The sequence below is a fragment of the Haliaeetus leucocephalus genome, unplaced genomic scaffold, assembly GCF_000737465.1.
Source record: "Haliaeetus leucocephalus isolate CR32 unplaced genomic scaffold, Haliaeetus_leucocephalus-4.0 Scaffold153, whole genome shotgun sequence".
NCBI lineage: Eukaryota > Metazoa > Chordata > Aves > Accipitriformes > Accipitridae > Haliaeetus > Haliaeetus leucocephalus.
Genome location: NW_010972589.1, coordinates 472443 through 491797, shown reverse-complemented (window position 1 = coordinate 491797; position 19355 = coordinate 472443). Strand labels below are relative to the sequence as shown.

Here is a 19355-nt window from a genome sequence, read left to right as displayed (position 1 = left end):
CTGCTGAGTGCAATTAAGAAAATGTCAATGTGTGAAATAGAGATATTTCCTTGAAGTGGTTTGTTTTGTCCATCATGCTCAAAAGTTGCCCTTTTAAATAAAACAATAGTAGATTATCTCTTGATGAGTTTGAGTGGGAAAAGGCTTAGTGCAAGGTTTTGGGGAGGAATTTTTTGGTGTGTTTTTAAATACTAAAAGTCTGTTCCTGCCACTCAGAAAGGCTCTTTCTACATTCCGGTTTCCCAGCTTCTTCAGAGTGTCCTGGTAATGTGCCAATTTGCAGAATGTTAACAAATATGTTCTGTACAATTGAAATGATAGTCAGATCAAACAAGCCCTAAAATATTAGAGAAGGTACTAAAGTTGAAAGTGCAAATACATTTTCCTCAGTTAGTAGCATCATCTTAAAACATGGTCTGCAATTACATGTGGTTTATAAAATGAAGTTTCTTAAGGAACTTTACATCAAAAGCATGTACCATACTCCAGTGAATTAAGCTGTCCATGCTGTATTACTTAAATAAAGTGGCATTGTTAAATAGTAGGTTAAGATGCATAATTAAAAACTATGCATTTTTAAAATATGTTATTTTTCATTTTACAGTTTATTTCTAAGTAACTGCATAAAAGTAACACCTAATAATACTATTTTTTAACAATTAAGTTGTACAGTCATACTGTAGCTACTTAAGCAAGGAAACTATACTGTGTTGTGCTTGTAACCTCACAAATATTCTGAATCTGAAGCGTATCTGTGAAATTATGGGACGCTTTTTTTTTTAGCAGTGTTGTCCTCTAAAACACAGCAGAGCATGAAACATCCTTTATCCAGACACATTTGTGAAAGAAGTTGTTAAGGTTTTATCTTTGGCTTGGTTTAGGAATATAGCTATAGAAAGAGCAGATGAATTCTAGCAAAGTTAACTTTTCTAGTTTTTACCCTAATTTTAGCTATCTGTGCACAGAATTCCTACCTGGAGGACATTTCTTATCAGAATTGGAGCATGCAACCAACTTGTTCTGATAAAAATCTGTTAATTCTTGAGTTCAAGGCTGAGTCTGGATAATTTCATCCCACATGAAATAACTTTGAGGAAGATATGATTGAGAAACCTGTGTGAGGCTGGAAGCGGAGACTAAACTGTGACAGAACAGTGGGTGTGATCCTAATGAAGAACTGAAATTGGAGGGAAAGTTTAGTGCAATTTACTTGAAATGCCGCGCAAGGAGGTAGCATAGACACCTGGGAATGTGTGCTCTTCCTGTTAAAATCATAAAGTAATTTAAGTCAGAAGGGACCTCTGGAGTCTCTAGTTCAGTCTGCTGCTCTAAGCAGCTTGTTCAGGGGCTTGTCCAGTCCCATTTTGAATGTCTCCAAGCATGGAGGTGTCACAGCCTCTCTGGGCTTTGTCCCATGCTTTGCCACCTTCACAATAGCAATGGCTTCCTGTCCCTAGAGTTTGCCTACCTCTGGCAAGACCAGAGAAAAGTGGAGGTGTAGTGAACCCTCACTCCTGTGTTATGTGGAAACATTTACAAATACTTGTCGTAGCCTTCAAGTGGCAAAAGAAAGTTTGAACTGGCAAACCAGAAGTAAACAAAGCAGGGATGACTTAGCCATAGCTGGTCTTGCTTTGGGAGTAAGGGACTAATAGCATCTGCCCACTAGTTTTCTAGGTCTTCAGTTCACTCTAAATAGTTGCTGTTCTTTGCATAGGCACTGGCAAGCAGATGCACCTATGTATCTTTGAAGTGACAGGTAATGAAATCACAAGCAGTAGCATTTTAACTGCCATTTTGGGGCACCACAGTATAAAGATGACCTCTTGCTTTCATATAGGTGTTTAGGTGCTATGAGTCAGTTCATCCTTGGTTGAGGTTTTACAGATGTTGTCTGTAACTAAGGAGAGTAAATTCTTCCCCTTCCATTTCCGCTTTGTTTTTCCCTTTCCTCATCCCTAAGGAAAGTGTTCAGGCACTCCACTCACCCAGAGTAATCACTTCCAGCTGAATCCCCATCTAATCACTGAAGGTTTTGTATTTCTGTTGCTTTTTAGTTGCTTACAAAAACTATGATTGTTTGTTTCAAGAGGCAGGAGGTGGATTTATTATGTTTTTATATAGTGGGTTGGGTTTTTTTGTTCATCAGAAAACAATGGGGAAAAAAAATCTTAGATGGACAAACACTGTCTGAAATTTGATAGCCTAATTTTCATGGTATTTAGCTGGGATAACAAAACCCCAAACCTAAGTCCTTTTCTGCTTATGTTTTAGTGCCTTCATGTGTTCTGAGCCTCTCTAAAGCTCTCTTATTGGAATTGTTCAGTTATATATTCCATAAACTTTATAAAACATTGAAATTGCATCACTTAGTACAGTAAGGGCTCAAACTTTCTAATAGCCAAAGTTAACTTCTTAACCACACAGGAATTGTATCAGGAAGGTGGCTTATGAACACTTCTTTCCTCTGAAGTTTTACCCAGAAGTCTCAGCCTGATCTTTAAGAATTCATAAAAATTATTTCAATGAATAATCATTTTCTGATGAGAACTAAACAAACTTACATTGCCAAGACATTCTTGATTACTGCTTAGCTCTGCCTGCCACATCATTAAATTATAGGAACCAGTAAAGTTGTTACTTCTTAAATGCTGTGAACCATCCCAGCTCTGCATTATGGGAATAGCCTTTGTGGCTTTTCTTTCATTCCTTACCACAGGTGATCTTTGCCATTTTCAAATTTGTGATTCCATTCCTTGTTTGGTTTCTTTTAATTTACAGAAGTCTTAAAATATTGTTACAATACACAACTCCCTTACTTGCTCAACTAGTAGCACAAGTAAAGAAAACTGCAGAGGTGTAAATCTTTTCCTGCCAAAAACCTTTTCAAGTATTAATTATTTAGAGATTTAATATTTCCCATACATGCATTTATATACAAATTATATTGAAAATCTTCCTCTCAGTAATGCGTATTGTTTCTTGCATGCTTTTAATAATGTATGCCATTAGCAGATTATGCACTTGAAAATGCTGACTGATTATTAGTTCAGTTTCAGCCATTGTAAATCCCCTTGCTCTTGAATTGTAGAAAGGCTAAAAGAGCCATGAGTGCACCTGAATTAATTAAATTGAAGTAGTCTGTACAAGAATATTTGTTTAATAGACTATTGACTGCTTCTGTAGTGCAAAAGACATAGGACCAGTTTTTTCAAGGTGTTTGAATTCCTAAATCTCATTAGATGTCTGTATGCCTCCTTAGGTATCTAAATACCTTTAAATACTTGGCCTTTGATCTCCTCCAAATGAAGTTGCTCAATTCATTAGTGGGATGAATAATGTACTTTACTAGATATGAATGTAATTTTCTACCACGGTGGACTTAGAGCACAAGCAAATCATCAACACAGCACTTCCCCTAACTTATCTAACCATTTAAATACCTCAGTTATCCCCAGGAAGCTCTTGGTTTGCCACTGCAGCATGTTCTCTGAAGCTGTAAGATTTTTCAGTTCTACATGAATCTTGCCAGTCAAAGTTAATGGAATTACTTGTACAGTTTGTACTGCTTTGTTTTCACATACTTAATCTTTTTGTATGAATTACTGTAGCAGTCTTTAGAAAAGTAATTTGAAACTTAGTTTGCTATTATAATGAGTTATTATTAGGACTACTTCTAATAGGGCTGCTACACTACATACTAATTAAATTCAAAGACCCTTTATGCTATTGATAAGCTATTTCCTGTAATAACGTTATTGCCTCTTGTGATAGGGATATCTGTTTTTCTCAGTGTTCTGTTTTGATTGACTATTTTCAGGTACAGGTCTTAAACAAAGACAGAGATAGGTGTAATTCAGTGATAAATAGACTGTGAGCTGATCAGTACTATAGAGAACAAAAGAAATCTTGAAGGGTGATGAGTATGGTAAAGAAAGTATCATATGTACAGAGAGGATGATTATAGCAATGAAACTGGCTCTACCAAGAAACAAGAATTATGTGAGCAGTTAGATAGAATGAAACTTTCTTCATTATGGACATATGCATCTGAACTTGTTCTCTTGCAAGGATTTCTTGGTATCTGTGTAGAGGTGAACTCATCTCCCAAAACTTTTTTTTCATGAGGGTGGAGTAAGGTCACTGGCATCTACCTGCTGTGTGGTCTCTCTTCATGTTGAAATCTAGCATGCTTGATGCATCTTTGACTATCTGCCACCATTCATGGAAGTTATTTGGTGGGTTCAAAAGTGGTTGGGGGAGGATAGATAGCAAGACAGACAGAAGCACATCAGAGTTATACAAATCTTGCTTTGTCAAAAAACAGGCTAAAGATGAACATGTGAAGAAGGAGAGAGAGTTTTTACATTGTGAGCCAGAGCTACCTCAGTTCTGCTGCCCTTGCTTAATCAGTCATTTACCCACACTGGTGAAATGTCAGTAAAGTCTGTCATTTTATTTGTGGGTGTTCAAAAGCTTAGAGTATTTTACTTGAATGGATTAAACTAAGAGTGCACTAATATTTTAACTGACAAGCTTCAAGATACATTTCACAAATGTTAAATCTCCAATCATTTGTCTAGCCACTCTGGTTGTATCATTCTACTTGCAGCAATATCGTGAAAGTATTACAGTCCTTCACTTGGGAGATTTTGTAGCTGTGAAGAAGGTGCTTTAAGGGTTGTACTTATTTTTATGCAAGAAGGGGAGAACTTAAGAGTAAGTGTATCATAGCTAGTAAATACTTTTGATATGGTTATGTCCTGAGTTTTACATATCACAGAATCCTTCTCTTGCTATACACTGAGGATAAAAATTATTTTGGAAAAACAGTCAAGCCATTTTAATTGTATGTGCTAAAATCACTGCCCCAACTTGGCAAGAAAGCAATTGCTTGTCAAGAAAGGAACAGAACTCAGATAAAAGATGCTTTAGGTTAGGCCAGCTGTGCATTTTAGCACCTTTTGTAGCAAACAATTCAAAAAGCTGTACCTTCAGGAGGCTCTGAAAAACTCATTCAAGTCAACTGTTACTTTAAAAAGGCACATTGCTGTACAGTGCTGAGCAGTCTCAACTTGGAGGCTGAAATTTCACAAGTACTTCTCTCACTTTTTGAATTCAAGCAATGCTGAGCACAACATGGTACAAGCAAAAAAACCCAACAAACTAGTGATTGAAATAACCAACACAGTGGTTCCTCCCCAAAAATGTGGAAGACATTTAAGAAGGCTTAAATAACGTTCATCCTCTCTCTACAAGCAGTGGGGTGCAAGCAAAGAGGATTACCGTAAGATAGAGACAGACTTCTTATAAAGTGGGTTTGAAGCATTTAATGTGTTAGTAGCTATTAGTTAAACTGGAGGAAAACTGACACTATATTACAGGGATTTAAAGACTCCCCTTTGAAAAGGAACATGTTTGTTCACTTTTCTACATTGAGAAAATATGGAAGGCTGATGATGTAAGGTTGAAGACTCAGTCTTGTCAGTTTGGGGTATTAACTGAGCCCATCTTAAGACACTAAATCATAACTAATAACTGAGGCAAAATGCTTGGGAAAGACAACTGCAGGGCACAGAATTAGCCCTTGCTGAAGTTTAAGGAGGGTGGAGGAAGCAGAGCTGTGGTACTGTGGAATGTAAATCATATCACAGAGAAGTGCAGTTTGGGCAGAATGTCCTTCCAAGTTGGCCTCACAACCACCACCACAGGGAGATGTACACACCATTGTGAACAAAGTAGTGCCATGTTTAAAAAAAGATGGTGATAACTTAGTGAAATACGCCACTTGGGGAGCACATGCATAGTGTGAGCAAAAAGATGAGATTAGCTCAGAGAGGTTCAGTAGACTATCAGTAGGTAGTATCACAGCTAAAGGTGTGTGGGTTAGCAGTCCAAAAGCAACTGGAATGTTCGTAAGGCTTAAGCTGTACACTGGTGCATGGGCTAATGTGATGCCAAAATCATGGACAAGCCTGAGAGCTTACAGTGGTCATTCTGCAGCTAGAGAGGTAGTTCAACTGCAATTTGGAAAGATACAAATTGAAGTAGTGGGGGGGGGGGGGGGGGGAAGTAATGCTTGTTGAGTTAGAAGCCCCATCAAGCCACAGAGCTGATCAGGGATCAACATCCACTGAAGGGCACTTAGACACCTAGAGAAGAATTTGCAGATTTTTGCAAGGGTCAGTGAGAGATTCAAGAGACACGTGTTTGGAAAGAGCACGATAGCTACTTTTCTTTCCTTGATGTATCAACACAGTTCTGGGAGATGCTGTTTAGAAAAACACTCTGTTTCTGCATGTACCACTGCTGTTTGGTGGGAGATTGCTTCTCCGGATTTGAGGTTGAATTGTGTGTGGCACCAAGGGCTCTGCACCAGGCAAGTGAATGCATTTGACAGTGAAGATTCAGTCTGTGTAAAAGGCATTTGGATCAAGGGAAAAATGCTAGTATAATGTGACTAGGTGCTTTTTACAGTCCTGAAAAGAGTTGGTTCTGCTAGAAGAAAGTTAAGCAACTCTGCAAGTCCATATAACAGGAATAACACATCTTGAGAATAATTAAGAGAGGTGCTGGGAAGTGATTGTTCAGGTAAAGCTATTTGTCTGACTATCCCAGCTGTCAAGGAAGAGATACAAAGACATCTTCAAGTTGTGTACTGTGGAGGGAAATCTGTGCTTAACCTGGCTGTCTAAATAAGTAAATTTGGGGTTCCTGTAAGAAAGTCCAATGGGCAGAAGAGGCCAGTCTGAATAAAGAATTTCAGACATTGAAGGAGTTATTTAGAATGGTCCTAATCTTCTAGTTTTGTAACCACAAAACTAAGTTGCATACATTCTTACATGTCACTAAGGAGACCATTTCCCCAGTCCTTGGTTCTGTTAAAATTGGAGACCAGTGGTTCACATGTCGTGTCACAAGAGTTAACAAAAGCCAAGTGTCATAGCTCATAAATAGAAAAGGAGCTATGGCTATTATCCATGGACGTTTCAAGAAGCCTTTAACAAAAGCATGTTGGTGTTATGTCCAGAGCTAGATATTATACAAGTCAATTTAATTGAAGCAAGTAAATAAAAACCACACAGCTTTCTGATCCCAGAGGAGATGTGGAGTGTGACCATCAGGCCTCTGGCTCAGGGTGGCATCTTGCAAAACTGAGTGAATGATGTCAAAAGAACTTGGACCAGCCCCAGCTGTCAATGTAAACAGGATTTCTCAGTATGATATATGGGATTTATCTGTTCCTGCCAATGCTAAATCACTAGGTTAAAAAGCCATAATGAAATTTTCTTGTTAGTTTGATTTATAAGCATTGGGAATTCTGTATGATAATATTGAAAGTTACCCCTATATTTGGTTAAGGAAGGACCACGTAGAGAAATATATTTTAAAAGGTTCTTAAACAACCCAGGTAAAATAGGTCATTATATTTCACAGCTCATCTTAGACAGTGCTGATTAGTCACAACTCAGACATAGGAGAGAGTAAACCTTCATCAGAGTCCTTGTCTCCGAGTGACTGCTGAGCAATGCACTGTACACAGCTGGTGTCAGTGCCTCGGTCCTTTTATCCAAAATGTTGCATCTGTTCATACTTTTAAAATAAAAAAAAAGCAAAGCACCTTTTATATATCTTAAATTGGAAATAGGATCAAATGGCAACTTGTGAATCCAGCAATATTGATCATCTGTTCAGATCTGTCCTTAACCTATTTGGGCTTGTACTTAATAAGGCAAATTAAGATCATCTTCAAGGGAATTTCCCACCCCCATCTTGCCACGGAGCTGATACCCCTTAGCACTGCAGCCCAGAAATCTAGTTGAGATGATGTTCTGTTGGGAGAATTGCATATTTGATAAATAGGAATCACTTCATGTGCATATCCTCCCTTTCTAAAACAGAGTAGTGGCTTTTACAGTCTGTTCCTATTCCTACCTCTTGCAAACATATTCAGTATATGTTTTCTTGGACATGGGCTGTCTCAGAGCAAAACTGGGTGATAGTTTATATGGGGCTGTAGTTGCAAATAAACTTCACTTCCTAAGTCTCTTAGCCTCACCTCCTAAATCTCAGAAGTTTCTACATCCATTTGTTCACTGGTAGGCTATGCTTCTAATAAAATGTTCATGAAGAAACATGTTCTGGAAATGTAATGAGGTTTAATAGTGCTGAACTGTATTCTACTATCTGTGTTTTAGAAAGGAGAGACACATTTACTTTCTGCACTTCACATCAGTTTTGGACAAAGCACCTTTTTCTCTGAAGTTCTAAATTGCAAGTTTTTGAAGCAGGAGTCAAACCAAAGACTCTTGACAAATGGAAGACCTGTAGTTAATTACCTTCTTGTAAGCCATTTTGCCAGTTCAGCTATCTCTGTAACTCTGAACTTAGACAAATGCTTTCTAGGCCCTCGAATTATTGTTGTTTAGGATTTGCTGTCTGGCAATCAGGTCAGCAAATGCTTTTTATGATAATGTTCAGAAGAAGATTCACACTGATACATAAACAATAAATGTGATACATAATTGATGGCAGTTTCTTTAGAAGTGGTTCTTTCAACCAATGAGAGCTGGTTTGTACAGTGCACAAACAAAAAGGGCAATTTACTGCTAAGGAAAATAGATTCCCTGACAGTTATTGCAACGATAGTCTGCAGATCCTAAATTGCTAATTACAGTTTGAGGCAATGATGTTGGCACATTGTTGCCAGATGCAAGATTCATTTTACTGGCCACTTAATTAACAACAGGTAAACGGGTGCACCCAAACACACATATTTACATATGCAGAGTGCCTACTATGTCACAATGATGCTAATGGCTTAGAGGGTGAATCTTATTAATGCGATCTACTAATGAGAATGTCAGAATAAATTATCTTCTCTGGAACAGTGAGCCGCCTATCTGCCACCTGCATGGGAGCTCCCAAGTTTCAGGTTTCTGTCTGCTTGATGCCTTTTGAAAGCTGGGATGCTTTCCAAAGCAGCAAAGGGGGCTGTACGAATTTGGGTAGTTCAGGGAGAGAAGTCTTGCTGTGTGTAAAGGAGGCTAGCTGAAGGACAGGTTCCCATCCTCTCATACTGGGGGGTATTTATATGTAACATATCTGAAAAGGTTTCTGGTACACAATACCCACCCCTTTCAGTGGAAGAGCTTAATGTATTTTACAAAGTTATCTGTGCGTCTTGGGGAAGGGGGAGAGGTCATAGAGATAAATGGGCCCTGTTCCCCAGCTGCCATAATTCATTGTCTGGTTGGTACAGCACCCATAGTTTAATTATCTATTAAGAATAATCTGTTTTATTTCTGTATTACCTTCCATATGAGAATCTCAAACAAGGTTTTTTAAATTGCACCTCACAGTTCACAGGAGCGCAACAATTTGTACTTGAACCTGTTTAGCTGGCAAGAAAACAGAGGTATGAGTGACTTAAGGGGTCAGAGCAAATAATCTTTCCAAGATCATAGGGAAGAAAAAGGACATCTGAATCCTGGAAGTACTGGTCATCTTACCTGTACTCCTGTCTGTTGTTGCCACTGACCGATACTAGTGGTGAAATCCAAAAGTTAATTTGGAAAAGTGAGTGAGATGATGGCAGCAGGCTGGTTTGTGGAAGGCAGTCCAAAAAGGACGAATGTTAAATTATGCACTTAAGTAATAGCCAGCTGCAAAAATGCAGGGTAAGAAACAGCTGGCAATCTGAAATGGTCATAAAATGAACATTAGTTAACAGTATCATGGTGTTCTTAAGTCAAATGCAATTCTGGAGTGTATGGGTAGCATAGCTTGCAAGACACAAGCTCTTCTTGCATAGAAGGACCGGGAGTATTATGTCCAATTTTGAGCATTACTCTAAGAGTAGGATACGGACCAGTCCCTGAGGTCTCAGCAGAGAGCAGCGAGAATGGTTTGAGGGCTAGAAAATTTGGTCAAAAAGGAAAGATAGAACAAACTTGGGTTCTGTAGTCTGAAGAAGACTGTGGAGAGTTGATATTAGTCTTCAGATATAAAGATTGCCTGAAAGAGGAAGGGAAAAGGTTTGTTTTATTTATTCATGGTGCATTATACAGAAATAATGGGCTTAAACTGCAGAGAATTGAGTTAGCTATTAGGAAAATATAGTTACAGTAAGGATAATGAACACCATAATAAGTTGCCAGTGGAGGGTGTTTCCCTCCACCTCTGGATATCTTTAAGAACTGATTAGGCACACATCTGTCAGGTATGGCTGACCCCGGTGTAACCAGTCCTGCATTAGGACCAAGAAGCTGGACAGAGTGATTCTGGATGTCCTGTCCAGCCCTGTGATGGCTCTCCTATCTCACATTTAAAGCCCATTTAAGACTTGCTTCTGTCCTGCTGCCTTTGTCATGACAGTAGCTGAGGATAATCTGAGGTGCTCCTTTTTTTTCCTGTTTAATTCAGCAAATTGATGGGCAGGACAAACATGTTTCCCCATGGCTAAAATTTACGTACTATTCACTCTTGTCTCACAGCATCGTTTTTGCCTGCCCATGAATTCGCATTGCACACTCCTCTGGCTCTGGCCATTACCTACTGATGTGGTTTATTACTGACGTGTATGATGCCCAGGATTCTAATGAAGGGCCTGGAGCCATTCTTTTCTCTTGATGATTGCTTCTCTTACAACTAATACTTCCACATATTTTGCTAAAGATATCCATTTGTGGATCATTTTATTTGAAGTGTTACAGATCAGCCATCCAGATGAAGTTGTCCAAGTAATGATGGATGTGGGAAAGGACTGTTTCTAGTATAAAAGCCGCTTTCCAGAGGTTAGGGCTTTTTCTAGAGCAGAATTCTTTTGCTCAGTATCTGCGCAGCACAATCCTGCTGCAGTACTGTCACATTAAATATAATATTAATTGTGATTCTTAAGCTGTGTTTGGAGTTACCTCTACATCTGTCTACATTTTGCAGTTTTCTAATTAAAAAATAAATTCATTAATACATCATTAACTTTACAGAGAAGGACCTAATATAGTAGGACATCACTGTAGCTTACTAATTGTGCATTATTGTAAGTTTTTTTCCTTTTCTAATATTTTTACTGGTCTAGTTTTACATGTTTCAAGGTTGTTAGGGAAATTTAATTATTATTGATATGGGAAATAACATCTTTTGTCAGTGCCACTCTGATAACATTTTTTTGAAGTACATTTATAAATTGGTCAATGGACAAGTTCATTCGCAATGCTGAGTTCTAGGGGAGCTCTGTTACCTGGTAAGCAAAGGAGACAATTGTGGAACTAAAACTATGGGGCAGATTGCTTGCTTCTGTCCTGAGTTTAGAGTTGCAGATATTTTGAAATAAAATAAATGCCTTCTCTTTGAAATAGATTTCAATTTCCCATAAAAATAAATGGGTTTTGGAGGCGTCTCTGATAGATTTGCTGTGTACAGCTCCCCTCTTACTGTCTTTTGAGTCTAAAGCTTACTTTTGTCCTGCTGTTGCAATCATGGCAATAATTAAGGAAAGTCCAAGATGTGGTTTCCACTATTCTGTCCAACTCGGAGAATTGTGTTCTTCCCATTCTGCTTGTCCTTCCATTGCATCCTGTCTGCAGGCTTCCCAGGGAACCTTTCTTCTCAGTTGTGGTCTTACTGTACTAACTCTAATCATGGATTAAGACATTATCTTGATACCAAAAAAAGGCAACATAAAAATGAAATCACAATAAGCCACGTATTTACTACAGATTCTAATTTTTTCCCTTTGTTTTTATTTTTGTGCAGATTGTTTCTCAGAGGAAACTCTCCAAGTCCTTACTCAAACATGGGAACACAGCAGGGAAGTCATCCATAACAGTAAGTCAGTCTTAAATACACTCTTATTTTCCTGTTATTTAGAAATATCTAATGTGACTAATTCTCCCTAAAAGCATCCTCCTAAGTCACCAGAACAACCCTTGACTGAGAAATGTATTTAAATTGTTTATTTATCAGATGACTTGTACTGTTTCTGACAAATGCTTGTTGTAAGGAAATGGCAACAAATAATGTACGATTTGTACAAAAGCCACCATATTTACTACTAAGGTACTTTGATGACAACAAGAAAGTTGTGCTGTTTGATTACTTGTAGTTGAAGATCTAGAACCTTCAGAAATTAATTTTGACCTGCTTTGACACACAAAGGAGTCTGATGTTTCTCAGCCCTTGGCTTTTTCCAGTTTCTAAAAAAAAACCAAAAACCAAACCAACTCAGAAAACACACACACGCACCCAGCAACACCAAATGCAGAAGCTTGATGAGATTAGGTATTTTAGCTGTGTTGTAATGCAATTACGGACTGGATAGTTATAGCCCCATGTGTATCCTGAAATCTGCAAATCAATGTATTACCTCTCTTTCATCTTTCTCTTTGCTGGCTTGTTTGGGAGATCAAGCTTGTCTGCACTGAACCTAGCATGCTTGTGACATTTGCAGCTCTGCATTAAGACAAAGACTATAATAAAATATTCTGCTTTGGGGACCTCTGCTCTGTTGCCTCATGGGGTTGAGAAGGATTTTTTTGCTTTATGTGCAATTAGCCAGATGGGTTTCTTTTGGCTTGATTGTTTGGATTTTTTTTCTGCCTTCAGCCACAGAAGAGACAGCAGATTGTGAGAAATAATGCTTTCTGAGAGCCCAGGGAATTTTCTTTCTTAGATGTCTTCTGGGAAGGGATTTGCTTAAATGCATAAGGTAAACTCATTTTTGGTCTGGGGTTGGAAAGGGATTCCCTGCTCATCTGGCTGAATAGAACCAGGAGAGAGTTTTGCTCCCTAAATAACTTGGTGTGGTTTGTCTGCTGGGATTATCTGGGCATACTTCATCTCGTCCATCCCCGTGGTGTTCTGGACCCCCCCTCCTGTTCTATGAGGGACACAGAGTTTAGTCTTGTGAAAACACAAATGCTCTAGTTCAACTAAAATTGTTAGGCTTGTTACTAGTGTGGTCTGGCAAAAATAAATGCTCTGTGATATACAGAAGATGAGAGAAAATGAGTTAATAGTCCCTGCTGGCCTAACACTGGATGATAACCATGAAATATGGACCTTAGTTACTTGCTTTGGCTTCTGGCCAGTAGTACTAAAGAGCAAGTCGACTTTACTTGAATGGGAGAAAACTGAACTTAGACAAAAATTACTGTGTGAAAAGTTTGCTGTCTCAACAGAATAAGTCAAAATGTTATTTCTGGACCTGGGGACATACCAGGTGTCTGTCAAGTATGGAAGTTACAAATACTGGTTTCCTAACTTGTTCAGCATACTGAATTATGAGTTTTTCATAGGATTTTGAAAGTTCGTGTCTCAGCATGTTTTGCTGGAATTTTGTTAGCCCTTTGGCTGTGTAACGTCTCATCAATACGATTTTATTTATATGGCTGTGGTATGAAAACAGAACATTGTTCAGCTTCTCCAGTTAGAAGTCAGTCAACCTTTGTAAGAGAGGGTTCATTATTTTCAGTTAAAAATTTGTGAAACTTGCTGTGCAAATCCCCGAGCACTGTTGGTCATAAACAGCTTATGATCCTTTAAACCATCAGACTACATGGAGGAGAAATGTGTCAGACTCTACGGGCCAAATTTCCAGTTGGCTCTCATTTGCCTGAAACATATGAAACACCGCATATGTGCCTGTGTGATGGTACTTCAATGCACAGTTAAGCATCTGTGTCCCTACATGGCTGCATGTGAATATTTTGCATGTGGAAATACCACAGTTCACTGCTGTGAGGTGTCACAGCCAGAATAGTCTTGACTCAGGGAATTTTACTTAATTTAATTCATTGCCAATTAACGTAAACTTTTAATTACTGATCTGGGTATTGAGAAACAAATATGATAAACTCTTAGGGAAAACACCTTTCTTCACCCTTCCCTGGGCTGAAGTTCAGTTCAGACACGTCTCCTGCCCCCTTCATAGTCTCCACTCCCTTCACTACATGTTATGCTCAGTCCCTTTGGTGAGGTGATGGGTGGCACAGGTCAGGATTGGAGCATAGTGATTTCTTTTTTGCTGCTCTTCATTTCTTACTAATTTTCTCAGCTCTTACACACAGGCCACCGTCCCTTTGGGGGCATCCCTGCACCAGTGTAGGCTTACCTGCAGGTGGTACCTCCTCTGGCATGGAGCACCTCGTTCCAGGAGTGCATCTCCAGCTGTGTCCCCAACATCATCCCCTGCTCCATGCCTCCTCCTGGATCTTCTTCGGGGTGGCCTCGCAGGCCTCCCACTGCTCCTTCCTTAGTGCCTCCTGCCTCTAGCAGCTGCCACCCTTTCTTAAATATGTTCACACAGAGGTGCCGTATGCCCCTCTGATGGGTTGGTGGTTTTGGGGTGCAGTTGGTAGCTGCCGCCTGCTGCCAAGCCAGCTGTGACCAGCACAGGGCAGTTCACAGCCTCCCTACACAGGTCACCCCTGCAGCCCTGCTACCAAAACCCTGCCAGTTATGCCCAATGCAGAGTCCAAGCTGATTTCTGCCAAAGGAAGAAAAAAGGTCTTAAAAAAATACCAGTGATACTGAAGTTTACTGAGGCTGTAGACAGCCTGGCTAATTACTGGGAGCTGTGTATGTGGGCAGTGAAAGCATCCCACACTGCAGTGCTCTGACTGCAGCTCTAACCTCAGCAGCCTTCAGCCGGTTTGAAGAATAGTTGGGGTGTCCCAGCGACTCCCCAAGGACCTGGAGTCTGTGCAGTGGAGACGGTCTGAGCCTGGCTGGGGAGCTGATGTAGCTGCCAAGTGTGTGGCCGTGGGTATGAAACACCCAGGAAATAGGTTCTTTTGGGCAATTTAATCTCTGGAGAGAACATTTACAATAGGGAAAGATTTTGTAATTGTCACATAGAATGTAATGTGGTTTGTTTCAAAGACCATTTTTCAGTGAAATATCCCGCGTTTGGTTAATACCTTCTCTTCACTGAGGCGTTTTTATGGCTTAGTCAGGAAGGCCATTTTGGTTGGTTTTGTTTGGTTTGGTTTTTTTTAGGAACATTGCACAGTACAGTGACTGGCATCATTATCAGCATAGCTTATGCCTTCTGAAAGAATCACACTACATTATTTTAGTGTTACTTTCTTCTGACTCAGGCTACAGTAAATGGTTTTGCCAATGTAGCTATTGCAGAAAAACTGTACCAGGAGAACTCTCCTACTGTAAATGTGCCTTTCATGGCAACTAATGACAAGTGACTTCACTCCTTTTTCCATTTAGCTTGCCAAATGATGCTGAAGCAGCATAAAAATAATTAAGCTTTAGACCCAAATAATACAACTTTTTTATAGCTTTTTTGTCCCCTTGGACACTGAGACTGTGGAATTCTCTGTTGTCCTATCTGAGGAAAAAAAGTACGTGGTCAGAGGAAAGAGATCGCTGGTGGATGTTGACGTCTGTGCATTGACAGATGATTGACAAGGCATAGTCACAGGATACTAAGTGATTAAGGTTTGTAGGCTTAACAAGGTGACACCCATCAGCTGAGCAAGGTATTCACTGAATGCTCTTAGCCCTTCCTGATTGCAAAGAGAAACATGAACTTGTACCACACTTCAGTTTCCTAATGGGGTCTACAGTCTTCACGCTGGAAAATGGCATCTTTCTCCCCTTTCATTACACCATGCAAAACTCAAATGTAGCTTTCCATTTAGGTGATTGCCGAGGAATTGTCTGGCAATGACGACTACGTTGAACTTTCATTCAGTGCACGGAAATTGGATGACAAGGTAAGCTGCTTGATATTAACCTTACTGAAAGATATAAGAATGCCTGTAAATATAATTTGATGAGATTTTCCCCGACAGATATTTTTTGCCTCATATTATTAAACACATCAGAGATTTCAGATGAATGTTCATGATGAGGCTTTCCTCAAGTTGCAAAGTAATTAAAATTAAAAAAAAAAAACCTCAAGGGAATCTAATTAAAACCAAGATGAATTAATTACACTATAACGAAGACAATTTAATTATTTAAAATGCCACAGATCAGAAGTGCTTAGAGAAGTGAGCTTTCTGTAAGTAGTCAAAGATGCTATAGTTGAAGTAAGCATCTTAAAATAAAGCTAGAAAACTTCATAACAGCTCAGTCATGATATACATTTTGTTCAGCAAAACGTAGCTTGAATGTGAGAAAAAGACTCTTGCATATTTGTTTAAAAATTTGCCCTCTTTAATAAGAAAACTCTCCACTGACTCAAACCCTACTCTTCATTATAAGGACTACCTCTTTCTGAAAATATCCGTTGTTGTTTAGCAATATATACATATATAGCACCTCAAGCAACACACAGCCCAACAAATCCAGATGACTGCTTGTAAGGCACACTCTCTGTTATTTCAGTGTAATAGCAGACACATAATTATTTGTGGTAGTCTGGGGAATATCTTTATAATTAATAGATGTCATAGGACTATGACCCTTTTTAGATAATACGGCTTTACATATAATTGAAGATCGGATGATTACAATTATACTGGATCACAGTATCTACCATTAGTATATAGTCCCTCCTTATATATGAAACTGCTTCTAATTAGAAACATATGGTAAAACACTATACAAAAGTTTACAATTCTGATGGTCCAAGTGTGTGGTTGTAAACATTTGACATGCGAGTAGCTTAAAACCAAATCAGTGAGAGTACTTTTGGATAGATACATCAGGGTTTCAAAATCAGACCCTAACTGATGAATAATATTTTTGGTCGAAACTGCCAGAAAAACTCAGGCAAGCAGAAAGTACACAGAAAGATTAATAGTACTAGAATTTATTTAGAACATACAGGTAAATAACATTACTGTGCTCAGGATTAACGATCATAAATGATCAGGGCCTGAATTTGCCTCTCATCTGAAAGATGAATTACCTCTTCCTTCAGAGTTGCTGGAGTCTTAGTGTTTCTGAATTGTGTAATTTATTTAGGTGTCAAAATGTAGATTTAACAACCTCTCTTTAGACAGCCAGTTTTAGATGCCGTTTCCAAAGTTGTACACAAGTTTCTTCCTGTTCCACATGCTGTCATATCTAGAGAAAAGGAAAGGACATACACAACATAATAGGACTCCACTTGGTCATTCCTCTTCCACACATGTAAGATGTAATCTTGTGTAAATATTATGATTGCTTATGGCTCTTGTTGGTATAAATTAAAAGGATACTGCCAGAAAGTGCTTCTGAGCTAGGTCAGTGTTGTCTGGGCAACAGCTTTAGAGAGTGATTGAAACACTTTATGGGGATAAGTTAAGGAGGATCATTCTGAAATATTGCAAGAATATTGTCATTCTTGCTATTTTAACATGTCCAGTAAAGGTGGGCTTCATCTAATAAAAAATTCCTGGATGATGCAGAGTGCAACTCAAGCAATGACTCATCGTGTCATTATCTGAATCAAAACTCCTGTCTTCAGCTGATTAAAATCACTGGAAGATTATTACAGTTGAAAGAAGTCTTTCCATTTCCTCCAGCTAGAGACGTAGCCCTAGAAAAGGCTATGGCTTTTGGTATGGCTTGTAATGAACTTCAGCGTCAGTAGGTGCAAGGCACTATTAGTAATTATTGTTATTAAGGCTTGAAATTACTTAAATTGCATAGTTCAGCCACTGGTGAAAAAGCATGAGTGTTCAGGTGTCATATAAAGGTCCAAAAAAAATCAGAGAATTGGGAAGAGCCCATCTTGTAAAATCCTAAGCATGGTTTTGCGTGCCTCTCCCTATTCAGAGAAGCGAAGACCTGAGGAGGGATGTAACATCAGAGAAGCAGGCTGAGGTCAGGAACTGGCCTTGGAGTCTCCTGAATGACAGAGGAAGCCTGTGGAAGCAATCGTTCATGCTCTGCTAAACAGGGTCACCTTTCTAACCCCAGGGGTTCCTGCACTGGTAGCTGTGGTGGTGGCAGAAGGCAAGTTGAATCCTACTGTCTCACAACTTGCAGATAAAAGGGTTGAGGGAGGTTCTGGATGTGCTTTAAGAATAAAACAAAAACTAAATTCTTTCCATCCATTACCATCCGTGGTATCTTGAATGGACAGGAATTTTCCTCCTCCACCCTTTAAAGGAATACTCCTTGAAAGAGGATCCAGATTGTGGTCCTTAAATGTATGAGTGTCCTCCACTAAGGAAGAAGATGTAAACAACATATTTTTGGCAGATTAAACAAAATTTGTTGGTATAATTTAACAGGCAGGATATGTTTGTTGGGTTTTTTGGTTTTTTTTTTTTTACTCCCTCCACATAAAACTGCCAGTGTTTTAAAGAAGCCACAAAACAAGTAAAGCCTACTCAATTTTTCCTGGAGGGGTGGCTGAAACATTCAGTGAAAAACTAGGAAAGTCACAGGTATGAAAGTTTCCTTTAGTTAACTGACTTTGCAGAGATAAAGGTTATATTTTTTATTGCAGTGCTTGTTTGGAAGGTATAACTGCATTTTCATGTTTTATTGAAAGCCAGTCAGCTCAGATGGCACATCTTTGTTTCAAGAGATCCACTGAGAACAATTCACAGTGGAACAGTAACTTTTGGAAAGGTTCTATTGCATTTATAGCTGTGTCACAATTACCATAACAAGCAGCTACATTTTTATGGTAGCCATGATAATTATAAGCACTAGAGCAGGAAAACTGCTTTTCCTGTTCTGAGAGAGGCAGTTCTCATTGCTTGGGATTCTCCAGCAAATGTCTGCAAAATACAAGCTAATATTGCTTTTTTATATATTTCCCTGGTCCTAAACTACTACTACTACAAAAAAATCCTTCAATGCCCTGTCTTGCTGCTGAAGAATTTTCAAAATTATTAGTGTCTTTCAGCTACTTCAGCCCTTTTCTGAGGGACCTTTGACTTGACCCCCAAACCTGAATTTTAAAATGTGTCATGCTCTGAAGATTAATGTACTAATAGATGTGTCAAACTAGGTGCTCAGAAATGGAGGTAGTTAAATTTTTAAAGTTTAAGCCAGGTATTTGTGTTATTACTGTGTAACTGCTGCACATACTGAAAGAACAATGTGCATTATACCACTAGCAAATGCATTACATTAATCATTTCAACATTATTAAAATATCAAAACATTAAATGTTTATTGCTGCTATTCTTCTTCCAAAGGATAGTCTTGTGAGATAATGCAAAGCTTTGAAAACATTAATAGCTATGAAATAAAATGTTTCTTGTACATATCATTTTTGAGTTGTTATGAAACATCATTGATACTGAAGGATTTTTTTGTTTGTACCTTCATTCTGAAAGGAATTAGGCTTTGTTTTCGCATTGAAGGGGGGGTGTCGTGGTTTACCCCCAGCCAGCAACTAAGCACCATACAGCCACTCACTCACCTCCCCCCACCTGGTGGGATGG

General features: G+C 38.9%; 1 protein-coding gene across 1 annotated transcript in view; it reads left to right on the top strand.

Moving 5' to 3' along the window:
* Positions 1–19355, top strand: part of CPNE4 (copine IV) — a 192940-nt gene that overhangs the window by 78803 nt on the left and 94782 nt on the right. Inside the window, exons 3-4 of the mRNA XM_010562021.1 lie at positions 11758–11829; positions 15660–15734. Of these exons, the coding sequence (XP_010560323.1) occupies positions 11758–11829; positions 15660–15734 (147 nt within the window). The remainder of the gene's footprint in view (positions 1–11757; positions 11830–15659; positions 15735–19355) is intronic.